Raw genomic sequence first — 16,255 nt, 5'->3', positions numbered from 1 at the left:
TTCTTAAGCGTTAAGTAATGACTGTGCTTAATCCGTTTCTAAATCTTTCTTTAAATGTTTCCTGTAAACATTCTGTAATATGTACAGAAAATATGGCTTACATAGATACCAGATGTATTAGGCACTCGTCCATATTGGTCATCAGATGGATGCCGGATATATCCGGCGCTCGTACCGAAAGGGTTAACGAATGGGTGTACAGTAAATTCTTCCCAATCGTCCATCAGCTTCTACACAAAGATGGACAATTTCGGAAGAGGAGATACGATTTTATTATTATAGTCGCCGATTGTCGACAACTATAAAAACGAGCTCCGAGGCTCGTTCAATCGTATCTCCTCTTCCCAAATTGTCCATTTTTGTTCTCTAGATAAACGAAGGATTCCAGTTCGGCGGGTGGCAAAATTGATTGAAAACGAATGATAGTTACAATTTTTGTATTCGTGTGACCAAACATGTGAACGTGGCACGAATGTCAGCAGGGGAGGCGGTGGTTAGAACTCGGTGGTTCCTTTCCTGAAGCCTCGCGGCGAGCAACGCTCCACCAGGATCCGATAATGAGACCAATGACACCGCGTCTGGCAGACTGTCATCGGGTAAAACGCGGCTTAATTGCTCCACTAAGGCTTTCCTTGGCTGGAACAGTGTACAAGTTTATCAATATTGAATTAAAACACAGCTGGCTTAACCCGTTGCACTACGATTTCTTTCGCAGCTACGTTGATAAGCACTTTCTCTATCTTCGATGATGATAGAAAAATCAAAATTTATCTTTAGTGGGATTACGTATCGAAATCGTCGTCGCGAGTCTGACTCGTTGCCGTAGTGCAAGGGGTTAAAAGATCATTCGAGACGTGAAACTCGTAAGGCAAGAAATCTATTCGTAATCGCACGAACTAAAATCGTTGTTTACAGATTACAGAGAGAAAGGCTTCGTGAAAATTGTAGACAGTGCTCCACAGTTGTGTTCGACATACTTTCTCCTTCTAATCGTCCACTACCCCTTCCTCACCCGAGCCGCATATCAAGTGAACACACGAAGAGAAACGTTCTACAAAGGAAAATGAAATTCCCTGATCAAAATTCCTCGAAAAAAAAAGAAATATGAAACAGACAGATTGAAATTTTGGCAATTCGTAAAATGAAAAATGTTTGTCCCCGAGAAAGTACGCTACATTCGATACGCCGACGATCGCTTCATCCGCTTCCCCAGAAGCTACGAAAACTTTCGATCAACCCTTTGCCGTGTAACTTGTTCACCAGCCCGAAATATCCCACGAAACTCAAGTATAAAAGTCAATAAAACCAAAACTTCAGAGTTAAAGTTGATCACGGTGACCAGCTACATCTTCAACCCTTTCAGAGTCTACAAATCCGAATGAAATTCCGCTTAATTAGTCAGCTGTTTCCGACGGGTATACTCGTCGAGAACAGCTAAACCGTTAAGAAGAACATATTCTTCGACATTCATCATTAAGTTATATATTTTACAAAAGCGTTGCTCATTTAACCAAAAAATATGAAGAAAATCAAACGTATACTGCAGTATAACTACAGTGACCCGCATACTTTTCAAAGAGATTTCAACAGCTAAATCGTTAAACGAATAAGCTCTTTGAACACGCTTGAAAAACGGTATTACTCCGGCACGACTGAAATGGCAGTCGTCGTGTCAACGCTAAACCAACCAACCCCTAAAAGTAACTAGCGTAAAAAGTGCGCCGCTTTATAACGACGATGAAATACTTCATTTATTCGGACCGTTCTCCATTTTTATCGTAACGTATGCTTGAATCAAGAGATCCGTCGAATCATGTTCCATGAAACAGTTACGGTAATTTCAACAGCCTCGAAACAATGAACGCGAAACCGGTAGGTTTCGCGACGAAAAGAAGCAAACTCTGAAATCTTTCCAAGCGCTGGGCTCATCGCGCACGGCAAGTGGTTGGAAGAGAACCGTGCCCGAGTATGCGTGTGTCGCATAACCGTGGAACACCGTGCGGCCTTTTTCTCTGGACGAACGAGTGCGTCGCGACGGACTTATTCTTTGTGCGGAGTGTGGTGCATTCTACCTCGGAGCTATTCAAGTCGGCGGGTGGCTTCAAGTCTACGCTGAGGCTGTGCTTTTTAGACTTATTGCTACCCGGCGTGCCTCTATCGCGGGCAAAAAGTCTGGTCCTTTTGTCCGAGCCCTCGTTTTTATTGTGCTGCTCGGACTTCGGCGGCGAGCCCGGCACGTAATTCGGGGGATCGTTCGCCTCGTGATCCGTCCAATTCTCCGGATGCGAATCACTGTCCGCTCTCCGGGAGCTATCATCGCTTTGCCTATCCACGCCTCGCTCTGCAATGAAATTTCATTACTCTTCGCTGCAGCGCGCGACCATCCGATGGTTTCGCACCGCCCGCGCCGCAAGCCCGAGACCAACCCCGTTCAACCCCCAAAACAATCGCCCATCGAAACCGACGATTGTTTCCTACGCTTCGAGCCGTTCGTCCATTCGCAGCAGCGCGTAATTTTCGCGCGCGCCGGCTGCCTTCGGGTTCTTTAGTTCTCCATTCGCGGAATTTTGCCGCATAGTTTCCCAACTATTTCGCTTTTCGCCGGCTCGCGCGAGCCACGTTTCAAACATATCTTTCGCTCGGCGCGCCGTCTTTTTGCGAAATTATTTTCGTTCCGAACATTTCCCGATATCTTTCTGTCGACCGAAACGTTAGATCGAGAACTCAGGAAAATTCTCGGCGGTTTTCGGGTGCAGAAAGTTTTACACGTTCGATCGGAAACAGCAAAAATAAATGATACGAGCATTCTCATTGAGAAACTGTAATTCGATGCAATGGATTTGCCGCTTTCCCGCCGTTCGGTTACCGAAGAGTTTATTTACTGCGATTTGAAGCATTTTTGACTCGATCAGGAACGATTTATGCTCGAAGGAACAGACGTGGGCTTTTTGTTGCGGAGAGGTGACATACGCGCTTGCAAATTAGCGATCACTGGAATAATGTGTCCTTATTGTGGCGATAAGAATTGTGAAACGGGACACTGGTCGTTTTCGATTGGATGGATGAATGACTTTTTTGACAAAAATGTTCAAGATCAGATGCGACAGAGTTCGTACGGTATGTAGATTGTTAAACGATACGATTATTAGATCGCGGAGATGTATGCGACGTATCTTTATTCGCAAGTATCGGTCTGAAAACGTTCTTCAGAAATAGATTTATAAACAATTCTTCTGATTTCAGCTACTTTCTTTTTACGTTTGAATTTAAGAAACAACATTTTACCTACATAATGTTATATTTTGAATGAAGAAAGAAAGAAGTAAACAGATACATTTTTAATCGAGAAACTGAAGACGTTGGATAAACATTGAAACGAACGGTTCGTTCTTCCGTCAATTGTTTTCGAATTGAAAACGGAGTGTATCGATAATATTCTTTTTTTTATGAACAATTTTTCTATCCTATAAACGCATGCAACTTCGCATAGTCTAGCGATTAGTATGAATTATTTATAGCTAGTAGTGTAGCGTGGCCTTTGTACATTCGTAATTTATGTTACGTTATTGTACGAAACGCGGTATTAGTGTTAACAATCTATACAGAATACTTTGTTTCATAAATTATTCCAACGCAAAGTAACGTAACTTGTGCACGAACATGTATGTTATGTATTACTTTAAGAGACATGCATGAATTGTTTTGTACTAACTGTGACACAAACAATTAAACACAAAAAAGACATAAAAAGTATTGTCGATATATTATTTGTTCGAGTAAAAATTATCACTGAACAAGTCCGCGTATTTGCTTATATTAAAATTCTCACCTATTGGAACGACTACTAATACTAAGGTTGGCTGCATTCGTATAAAACTTTATCGTTATTCTACCATTCGATGTCATTACCTTCTGTACAAAATCTTGTTCGATCTAAAACATTCGATAACTGCGTTAAATAAAACGACTTCTTTTTTATAAATTCTTTGCTTAAAAAATACAGCAATTTTCCCTAATCGGCGCTCCGATTGTGCACGAAAATGGACAATTTGGAAAGAGGAGATACGATGATTCGAGCCTTCCGGCTCGTTTTTATAGTTGTCAAAAATCGGTAACTATAAAAACGAGCCGTAAGGCTCGAGTAATCGTATCTCCTCTTCCCAAATTGTCCATTTTTGCGTATAATCTCAGTGTCAGAGAGAATTTACTGTGCAGGCCGTGTTTCGCCAAAATGTCTGGCAATCTGAAAATGGGGGATCCCTGAGGTCATTTGAAGTAACTTTTTCCTTGGCGCAAATGCAATCCGCGGCTTCGTTTACGAGTTATTAACGAAAAACGATGACCAATCAGAGTCGAGCTCGGCTGGCGCGAGGCGGCCGAAGCCGAGTTCCGCTTATTGGCTCGGCCGCCTCGCGCCAGCATTATCTCACCTCTCATTGGTCACCGTTTTTCGCTAATAACTCGTAAACAAAGCCGCGGATTGCATTTGCGCCAAGGAAAAAGTTGCTTCAAATGACCTCAGGAACCCGCCATTTCCGGATTGCGATACATTTTTTGGACATCCTGTATATATGTATCGGTGAGTCCAATCTACGCTAATTTATGTACAATCTAAACATTCTCCGAACCGAACCTCTCCACGGAATTCCCGAACACCAACTATACTGTTCGTTCGCAGAAGGTGGTCTCGAGCTTGCAGATAGCACAGCAGCAACGCGGATGACACCGTGTCAGCCGGCTAATTCCCGAAGGAACGGGCACGTCAATTAGATCATAGTTTCCCAACCTTTCAGGCTAACTGTCCTCTCTTCAAGGCTATTAGTGTTCAGCGCCTCCTTCGAGAGATACACTTCTCATTCGATTTTAATTCTTTTAATTTTAACCATCATCTGTTCCTCGTTTTCTCGATATGCTTTGTCCTTTAACGTCTTTATACAACGACAGAAGATTTATATGACAGAAGAATACGTGGTGAAACTTGCCGATTGTCCTCGATAGAAAATGAACGAATAAGACAGGACGAAATTGAATTGTCCACATTATTCGCAAATAATATACAGCGATGAATAGACCGCGGATTTTATGCATCTATGACGAAAACGTGTGTAAAATCGTTTGAAAAATTTCGAAGTACTGTTCTACCATATTCAGGCCGAATCATAAATAACTTGCGATGCAGCTAGATAGAATTCTATTGTTCGTATCTTCTACCAGCTATGAGTCACCGGGACAAACGAGCTTTTGCTTTCACTGAATAGAAAAGGATTCGAAATAAGTAATTTATTAAAAACATAAAAATATAAATAAAAGGACAAAGAAAATAAATGTCCAACAATAACTATTTGTGACTCGACCTAATAATTAAAATTATCGAGACGCGAGATAAATGTTAAATGCTGCTTACAGCTCGTGCGCGCAATTTTCATTTTGCACGAAATGTCCGCGATCTGGTGATAAAAAATCGATACGATAGAAAGATGAAAGTTGAATATGTTCGAACGGCTCTCGTCATCGAGAATGGAAGAACGAGGCTAAGCGAAACGTAATTGCTCTCGAATCAATTTGAAAATAATAACAATAATAATAATAATAATAATAATAATAATAATAATAATAATAATAACAACACAATAGGAGGATGCATAAACTTCCGAACAGTTTTTTACAGAGAATTGAAGAACAAGATGAAGTAAAAGGCAAAAGAAAAAAAATTGTTCGTATTGTTCGCGGACAACGAGGCGATGCCCGGAACCATCCTTCTCTCGGTAAGAGAAAAAGCGAGGAAAAATCGTGCGAAATTGCCACGAGAGACGTACAAGCGGCGAGAACTCTGAAAGCGAAGCGGATATTTTCGAGGGCCTGGTGGTCCGTCCGATCGCCGTTTTCCCGAGTTGGGAAACCATGAGCTCGATTGTTACTGGAACACAGCATACCGGATTGTCCGACGGTTAGTCCCGGCCACACGGAATGCAGAACGTGAACTTACTAAATCGCAATCAGGGACATACCGGCGCGTCTCTCGCGCAATGACACATTCGTGCTCGACGCAGTTTCGGTTTCTACATAGAACAGGTATCGTATGTTCGCTCGGAAACGATCGATCGCGCGTTGCATTCGACGGCGTACCACGGAAACGAAGTGTTAGTCTAAAAGTAGATACACAGTAATTGATAGTAATAAAGATATATATATATATATATATATATATATATATATATACATACATACATACATATATATTGTATATATATGTATATACATACGTACATACATACACACATATACCGGGTGTCCCGCGACACCTGGAAAGAGGTGATTCCCGAGGTCATTTGGTCCTGAGATCCCACAATTATGGGACACCCCGTATATTCACTACACATTTCTTTCTCCCTATATATGTATATGTATATATATATGTGTGTGTATATATATGTATATATGTATATGTACATACGTACATACATACACACATATACCGGGTGTCCCGCGACACCTGGAAAGAGGTGATTCCCGAGGTCATTTGTTGCTGAGATCCCACAATTATAGGACACCCCGTATATTCGCTACACATTTCTTTCTCCCTATATATGTATACGTATATATATGTGTGTATATATATGTATATATGTATATACATATGTATATGTACGTACGAGCAGATAGATAGAGACGGAAACAGAGAAGAGGCCAGCGGACAGGATTTCGAGTACGATTCGAGATAAACGTCTATTTACACATACAGAGAAGCTGCGGATAGCCACACATACGCGCAAAGAAACAGAAAAGTCTCCTGGCAGGTGTGCACGGAGTTCGATCGAGCTGCGAGAAAGAGCGTCCATAGGATGCGAGCGGTACTGTATCGTTTCTCACGGCGAGGATAGAACAAAACGCATTCACGGCTGTACAGTGCTCGCAGAAAAGCGATCACAAAAATAACGACTACAAAGTGATCAGATGCCAAAGAAACGTTTATTTTCTTTCTTTATCTCTCATTTTTCTCTCTCTCTCACTGCAACGGTTACATTCATTGTGTGCGGTTTTACATCGTTTACAACTACTGCCGTCTGTTGCCGACTGTTCGGATGCGATGCAAGAACAACAGAAGTTTTCAAGCGTTAGAGGTAAAAGCGTGGTCCACCCTCGGACGGGCGTCCGGTCGTTGGCTGCAACGTTTCAGCTATGCCCGAGCCTTCAATTTTTACACCGGAGCATGTACTCTGTGCATTCGCGGCAAGAACGAGCGAGCGAAATCGCGGTCAGGTTGAACGAATCCAACTGGATTTCGTTCGATGATTTACGCGACTTCTGTTTTCTTAGTTTGTCACGCGGGGGAAACAAAGTTGCAACGGTTTTATTATTTTTATTGGATGTTACGCGCTCGATTTTGTAATTAGATGGTGCTGCTAATTTTGGGCGATTACGCTGGAGAGAATTGCGTTTACATAATTGCGCACGATAAAATAGATGGTCGATCAATTTTTAAAGACCTGTTCGACGGTGTTCTTGTTAATTCGAAAGCTCGATGACTATTCGAACATAATTCTCGATTTATTAAATTTTATTCCAAATATAACGGCGATCGCACAGGTTATTATGCTATTGGGTTGGCAACTAAGTAATTGCCGATTTCAGTTATAGATGTATCTCACTCCCATTTTTATGATATCCGTAAATGTTATATTATAAAATTATTATTATTATTATTATGTTATTTTTTATTATCCGTGAATGTTAGCAACTGGACAAATTGAACGCAGCGAACAAGGAAAAGCGACCAGAATTGGTCGATCGTAAAGGTGTCATTTTCCAGCAGGACAATGCTAGGCCGCACACGTCTTTGTCCACTCGGCAAAAATTGATGGACATTGGTTGGGAATTGATGTTACACCCACCATATATCCCTGATCTCGCGCCATCGGATTACCACTTATTTCGATCCCTGGACAACTCCCTTCGTGGTAAAACTTTTAACGACGATGACGCTGTAAAATCTCACTTAACTCAGTTTTTGGCCGAAAAGGATCAGACTTTCTACGAGCGTGGAATTTTCAAGTTGTCAGAGAGATGGAAAAAGGTCATCGAACAAAATGGAAAATACATTACAGATTAAACTTCGTTCCAAGTAAAAAAAATTTTTTATTTCATCGAACAAATCGGCAATTACTTAGTTGCCAACCCAATATAATGATCAACGATCCGATGTAACCGTACAAGCTACCCCTCGTGTCGCAGTGAATCGTCGTCAAAAATTTACTCACAATAATTATATTTAATCCCATGAGAGAATTGATTGTAAACGCTCCAAGTTAATAAAAAAAGGAAAAGATTGATTAAAATTATCAAAGTAAGAAATTCCTAAGAAGAACGAACAGCTTGGATTGCTTAAGAAATTCTACGCGGAACGGACGAACGGAAAACGAAGAAGAAACTTCGTCGAACAGATAATTAACTTTCGAGACAGTAGAATTGGCGAGTAATGTTCGGACACGCCGCTTAGCGTCTCGTCAAAAACGAACTTTCGAAGTCGATCATTCCCGGAAAGCGAGGTCTATTAAAAAACATGTCACCGTAAAATTTAACAGACAAAAATCGCGTACAATCGTCGATCGAAAAATGTCGAAAGAAGAGCGTTCGACACAGGCCGGGGTCGGATATGGCACGTCCGAGGGTAGAAATGTGGCAGAATGCGAAGTACGGGATGCTTCGATTATCCTTGCATACGATCGATTCAATGGTCATACTTACTACGGACATCGAATTGTAATTGCAAAGATCAATTGTTTGACCAGGCTCTACTTGCGAAACTACTCGGGCATCTAATTACCGAATTCTTTCGATCATGAAACACCAAGCTTCTGCTGACATAGCAGGGTCATTCATGCGCTGGAGTTCCTTCTCCAATCTACAAAATTGCGTACACACTGGATTTTATATCGATCGTATTTATTGCGAGCGAGCAGGGTTATCATTTATTTCTAACAGCGAAAATGAGATCCCGAGGTTGATCGTCGGACGCGCGACAGTTTCGTTTTGTTCGAACGAAGCTTGAACGGTCTCGATGCTGTTGGGGCGCACGATACAGCCAGTGCCGGGCATGGAAATCAACTACGCGAGGCGACGCATGCGCAGGGAGTCCCGCGCAGCGGCGTGGTACGTCCACCGGGCGAACATTGTTATTCTGAACCACGACGGCGACGCACCGTGGTCCCAATCGATGGATTAGCTGTTCGCGACGATTTTAGCTATGTTTTAAGACGCAAGGACAGCTTTATTATATAGGTCGTTGAATTCGCCTTGACGTCAGCTCTAACATTATTAATGTAAAAAAGATATAGTAACGATTAAATAATCAATTTAATTTTTAATTTAAAATATAATCATATATAATAATCAATTATTAAATAATAATCAATTTAATTTTTATTTTAAAAGAAGTTCTTCTTTTATTTCTTATATTGATGTTTATAGAACACCGAGTATCGATTAATTTTTGTTCGAAACATTTTGTTGTCGAAGCACCGGAAATGACTGAAAAATTGCGATAACGGGTGAATAATAAATGATGTTTGTACATTTTTATTTTGCCAATGGTACGTTTCACGTACTTAAAAATACTATCGTCCATGAGAGATATTGCTTATAATTTATTTGAACATTAATATTCAATTGACTAAGGAGAATTGTCAACGTTTTATATAATTAACAATTAATATCTTTCGAAAATCAACACATCGCGCTTTCTTTCGAAATGCTACTTCAAAGTACTATTTCTACGTACTTTTACCTTATAATCGTACCAACAATTATCAATGGAACAACAACAATATTCGGTAATGACGAAAATCCTACTATAATATCCTACTATATATATTATTCACATGTCATTGCAATTTTACAGTCATTTCCGGTGCTTTGACAACAAAATGTTTCGAACAAAAATTAATCGGTACTCGGTATTCCATAAACATCAATATTAGAAATAAAAAAAGAACTTCTTTTAAATAAAAAATTAAAGTCACCTCGATTATTTAATCGTTACTATATCTTTTTTATTTAATAATGTTATAGCTGACGTCAAGACGAATTCAACGACCTATATAAAGCTGTCTTTACGTCTCAAAACATAGCTAAGATCGTCGTCGTAGCTCAGAATTACAATGTTCGCCCGGTGGACGCTCCACGCCGCTGTGCGGGTCTCCCTGCGCATGCGTCGCCTTGCGTAGCTGATTTTCATGCTTGCACTGGTCACAGCGACGAGGTCGACTCGATAAGTATAAAATATGGAATAGTACAGGGTAATCCAATTAAATTGGAAGCCGCGAGCGCGGAAACCAGCGCGGACAGCAACACCGTGACGCGAGCATCACCGACCATAAGTATCGGGGGTCGTGAACTATGTGTCTATGCCTTCTCTTCCCCCACAGCTATTCTTACCAACGTGGTACAGTTACCTCCCCATTAATATTCTGACACCTTTTAAAACGCGGATAACTTTTTCAAAACTCGATTAAACGATTTGAATATTTTTTAGACAACAAAGGCACTAGTATAGTAGACAATGATTAAACTACTTATTACAATTGAACTACTTGTTACAATTATGCTACTACTTCGAGTGACAAAACAAAATAAATAAAATTTTTTTATTTATGACGGAAATTTGAAAAAATGGCTTTCGTAGATCTCGGTAAGATATCATGCATGCTGTAAATTCCATCGAAATCGGGCAACACAGAGTCAAGTTACAAGCGTTAGAAGATTTAAAAAACTGCAGACTTCTCACACTTATTGGCGTTGAAAGTGTCAAAAATCGGGGCGAAACTGTGATTTTGTCAAAATATACGAAACACAGTCGGACTAATTTTATTAACGAAACGATGATTGTTCGTGGTTTCAAACGAACAGATGCTGTTGCTATCTTGTGAATAATAATTGCAATTAACACAGTTACGTAAAAATACATAATTATAGTTACGTGGAAATGAATAATTACAGAGTTACGTGGAACTAAATAATTACAGTTACGTAGAAACAAATAATTATGGTTATGTAGAAATAAAAAGCTGATACGGAAAAATATTTTGAAGACGTTAAATCATTTCCAAAATAATATCGAGGATAGCTTCGAAAGTAGCATAGATAAAAATGCAAATGTTAACAGTAGCAATTAAGATTGGCAGATATGTGCGTTAGCTAAACAATTATTTCGGAAGACATTAAAACATACGATCCTTCCATAACGCATTTATACGATAAAAGTAACGAAGGAAATTCTTGGTTAGATCAGAGCCCAGATACTTATGGACGGCGGTGAATCATTGGGGTAATTACTCTTTCTGCTTGCATAAATGTACAAATTTAATTGTATCTGTTTTATTAGCTATTTGGGCTTGTGGATGTGTATGTACTGATTTTTCATCTTTACCGCTTGAAGTAATTTTTTGAATCTCTTCATATCGTAGTCCAACAAAAATCGTAGAAAATAGCACAACAAATTCGGAATCATATTGTGATCGAACTTATAGACGTCGGTCTAAGTGAATTAAAATAAAATAAAATATCTAAGTGAATTGAAATAAAATAAAATATCTAAGTGAATTAAAATAAAATAAAATATCTAAGCGAATTAAAATAAAATAAAATATCTAAGTGAATTGAAGTAAAATAAAATATCTAAGCGAATTAAAATAAAATAAAATATCTAAGTGAATTGAAGTAAAATAAAATATCTAAGTGAATTAAAATAAAATAAAATATCTAAGTGAATTAAAATAAAGTAAAATATCTAAGTGAATTAAAATAGAATAAAATATCTAAATGAATTAAAATAAAATAAAATAAAACAAATAAAATCTTGGAGATAGAAAGATTGTTAAGAACGTTTTTCAAAAACCAGGTGACAATATTTTGGGGAAAAGCGATTACAAAGCACTATCAAAAATCGTTCTACAATTTTTGCTCCTCGTCGCATTTCTAATCTACGGGTAGAGCAAGCAAAGACCGTCGTCTGACCAAGAAACTGGTTAAGAAAGAACGAGTACCATGCTAGATTTACGCAGCCATGCTCGCTTAGTGAGAAGCCAGAGGTCCTTAAAACGATCCAGCTAAATTATCCTTAAATCCTGGACTACACGAGGCACGACGATGTTTCCGTATACGTATTGTTTTACATACCTGGCGTGGTGTGTCCGACACGGTGTTTCTCTTTAGGTGGCTGACCTGCGCTCTGTTGACCTACGGCCGTCGCAGAAGTGCTTCCGGTCTCCTCGTTGGTTACTACTACCGAATCGTAACATGCAACAATGCAAAGCCAACCCACCAGACTTTCACTTAGTTAAAAAAGATCTGGACCTGTACGGGCTACGAAACGTTTTAGCCGGGTTGTATTTCTTTACTCTTAGCCGCCTAATCGCCTTCGGACGAGCGATAACAATGGCGATCCTAAGCGAACGTCGACCCTAATACGAAGGGTGACTCGAGAGTTCCACTGGAAACGGTCAGATTAAAATGCAAAGTCTACGGTGGGATCGGAACTGTTGGCGGTTCCGGGGGCAAACCGTGTCCTTTCGTTGTTAATAATAAAGTTTGTTGATCGACAGCGGATGTTTATATGAACAATTCAAATTGTTCTTCATCGATTGCGGCAAACATCAGTCGAATAGAAATTTCTTCCTTCTTTTAAAAATTTCAGTGCGTCGAAAGTAACGCATAAATGTTCCTAAATTCTTTGAATATTTTCATTGTTTTAAAATTGTTGTCGTAAATGCATAAAATCCGCAGACCAGTGTTTACCATTTGTTAGAATTTGTGTTTAACGAATAGACTGTGGATTTTCATGAAGAATAAAAATAGTCTGCGACGATTGCAAAAAATAGAAACTGAATGGAAAGTTCTTTCTTTCTTTAATTATTTTAATAGTTTAGAAACAATACATTGACAGTTTTGAATTCTTTTAATCTTTCTGCTATTTTGAATTGCAACTACTCAATTTTGTCAGAAATGCATGAAAGCTGCACTATATTAATGAATGACTGATAAAACATTTCTCATTCTTGCTTCTATTTAATGTTTTTGCATTGCTTATAAGACGATCAATAAATTTGTGTGTAAACATTTATGAATAAAATGATAGAAATGAATTGAATTAAATAAATTTCTGATAAAGTTTAAGTTCGCAGACAAATTTATAATAAATTAAAAAATTATGCAATCATTTGTAATTAGTATAATATATTAGTATATTTAAATTATCTACTCATTCATAACAAATTTAAAAATGATGTATTCATTTATAATACATTTAAAAATTATATATTAATTTATAATGAAACTTAAATATAAATTTACATAAAATTACATAAAAAATATATAAAATCATATATCAGAGAATTGTTTAAAAAATTTTGATTTGCTGATCTTCGAATAGTTAAAAAATGGAGGAGCTCAGACTTGTGTCGTGATGTCTAGTATTTTTTTGTCGTTCCTATTGAATCATCCCTCTCGTTCCGATTATGATTTTCGCCTCGCCGAAGGCTTTCCTCAAGAGGAACACAGCTTTTTCAGACTGCAATTTTTCGAAGTGGACACGGCTTGTACCCGAAACCCTCAACAGTGAGAACTCTACTGGGGCGTGGATCACGAGAATCGTTCTGGAAATGTTGAAATGTTTCCGTGTACGTTGGCTGCCATATTGAATCCATGCGCGACCCCTAAATTCGTACGATATTTCCGAAAAATACAAAGAATATTCTCCCTCGTGGCTGGTGCCCGAGGTTCGAATTATTAACGCATGAAATAGAGTGCCAAGATTGATGAAATATAAATAAAATAAAATTATTGACAAAATAATATAATAGCTGCGATCTCTACGAACTGTGGAATGTCCTTGTTATTTTCAAAATTAGAGGGGACAATATTTTTATTCTTTCTGTTTGGAATGCAATATCAAAGAAAATTGAATTTTTCTTTAATTATAAAACGCACGCGTCCGAACGATTCGCGAACGATCGTTTCGTATTTCAAAATTTTCAGATCGATCCTCGTAACGATTTGTCACACGTGGCAGGGGTGGTTTTACAACAGACTGCTGTCTCTCTAAATAATTTGGGCAATAATGTGGCGTGTGTCCTCGAATGATTCGTCGATTAACGAAACAGACATATAAAAGTGCGGTATATGGGTAGAACATAGCATAAGCCAGGTCACATGAGAACAAACATTACTTGTAACAAATAAATGCGAGACGACGGGGATATTCGTTCAGGACATAATTAAACGGCCACGTTCAACGGCGCAAAGCGACGCAAACGTTTCGGTAATTATTCCTTAACGTATAGCTCCTAATGGCGAGGCTTTCGTCGAACGAAATGAATCGAAATGAAAAAGGTACTGAAAAACGTGTGGGTCGAGGAAAAAATTCGTTCGAATTTGTTTAACGACGTCTGCGAACCTGCTTTCCGCCGAGAAACCGTGCTTATTAAAATTCCTTCGGAGCTAATTAAAATTTGTCTTTCACGAAGTTTCCGTACTCTTCTTTCGTAGTCTCGTTACCTACCTCGTTAAATGACACAAGCGTGCTCGTCGAGTCAACGCGTGCTCCGATCGTAAGAAAGTGAATTCTCTGTACCAGTTAATCCACCGACACTATCGCGTGCTCCGTACACACGACGATGCGATATTAACGGCCACCAATTAGGCGCGATGATACGTCATAAATCTTCGTTAATCAGTGTTTAAATCGCGATTTATGAACAGCCCGAACGAGATTTTAACGATACGCTTCTTAATTAAGCGATTATCTTATCTCTCATCCGGAATTGTAACTTTTGTATTTGGAGTCGCTTTGATCAATTTCAATCTCCACGAACGCCGACTCGATATCGTCCTCGCGAAACTGCGCGCGGCATCCACTTCATTATACGTGTAATACGCGAAATTGAAACGATTCACCTCTGACATTTTCATCGGGGAGATCGATCCCCCGTCCGGAACCAATTTAGAACTATAGCCGAGAACCGTTTAAAAATTCACGGTGCTCCTAAACGTCGTTGAAATCCGAACGGAACCTGTTCCTCGAGCTGCCGACGGGTATCGGAAAACTGCAACAGCCATATCATGCTGCATCACCAAGACGTCAACATTATGGCCGAAATCGTGAACGAACAAAATTACGAGGACCCTGCACTTCCTACGAACGCGGCGTCGATTCTTCGTCAATCGTTCGCCGAGACTTATTCGTTCGAAGCGTGAACCAGCGACTGTGTCTCGTGTCGAGGACAGCTTATTCGGCAGTGCCGCAGGCTGGGTCGATCGTACAACGATTGAAAATTGCAGAAACTGCTTAAAATCGATACTTCTATTTTGAATCGTTTACGCATTTGTTCACCATTGTTCTCTGCGATTTCATCATTTTGAATGTATTCCCGTGTCACTTCTGCATCTAATTCCTATCTTTTATAGTAGTTTATTATAACTTTGATATTCTTTAATAAATGGTATATTTTTTGAAAGTGTTGTGTATAAAATATAAAGAAGAATGTGAAGAACAATATGAGGAAAAATATGAGGAAAGATATGAAGAAAAATATGTGGAAAAATATGAGGAAAATATGAAGAAAATCAAACATATACGGTATAATTACAGTAATTTGCACACTTTTCAAAGAGATTGCAACAGCTAACTGTGGTTAACGTATCGTACCTGGAGTTACTCATTCTACAGTTAATTATTTAAAAAATCATTTTATCCTTATCGAGCAACGATAATGTTCATTGAAATAGTAGAAGTTGTGACACAGAATACGTGTAAAAATACGTGTAAATTCCTACGTACTTAAACCAAGATCACTTTATAGGATGATATTCTAAATTAGCAATATTATTAGGAATTAAGTAATATCTACGTTAAATTAAGCAGTAATTTTCATGTATCGCTTTGCAAAAGTCAGAACGGACAAAGGAGTCTATCGATCGTCGGTCGAAAACATTCTATACCCGCTAATAATTATTTATGTTAAAACTTGCTTCGCATGGTGCAATAAAATTCGTCAGTTTACCCGATAGACCCAGCCGTCGGCGTCGTCCGTCCGCATCGCGTGATTTGTAGGAGTTCGTAGAAAGTGCAACAACGAATTGCGACTGGTACTCTTTACTCTCTAGCAGAAGCGAGTTCGTGATACAATACTCTGTGAATATACGTAATACACCATTCCTTACCGTGTACCTATAGAACAGAAGGGACATTTAGACCGATTAG

General features: G+C 39.0%; 1 protein-coding gene across 9 annotated transcripts in view; it reads right to left on the bottom strand.

Annotated features, from left to right (window-relative positions):
• KrT95D (phosphofurin acidic cluster sorting protein KrT95D) overlaps positions 1 to 16,255 on the bottom strand; it is a 138,880-nt gene that overhangs the window by 10,454 nt on the left and 112,171 nt on the right. For 5 of the 9 annotated variants that reach the window (XM_033468402.2, XM_076522716.1, XM_033468420.2 and 2 more), the window contains 3 exons: positions 12,175 to 12,279; positions 2,073 to 2,341; positions 431 to 636 (listed from right to left, as the gene is read on the bottom strand). In XM_033468402.2, coding sequence (XP_033324293.1) covers positions 431 to 636; positions 2,073 to 2,341; positions 12,175 to 12,279 — 580 coding nt within the window. The remainder of the gene's footprint in view (positions 1 to 430; positions 637 to 2,072; positions 2,342 to 12,174; positions 12,280 to 16,255) is intronic. The other 4 variants (XM_076522719.1, XM_076522718.1, XM_076522720.1 and 1 more) reach the window with 2 other exon arrangements.

Source organism: Megalopta genalis, chromosome 6 (assembly GCF_051020955.1).
Source record: "Megalopta genalis isolate 19385.01 chromosome 6, iyMegGena1_principal, whole genome shotgun sequence".
Taxonomy (NCBI): domain Eukaryota; kingdom Metazoa; phylum Arthropoda; class Insecta; order Hymenoptera; family Halictidae; genus Megalopta; species Megalopta genalis.
Note: the sequence above shows the minus strand (reverse complement) of the source record. Positions and strands in the feature narration are given on the sequence as shown.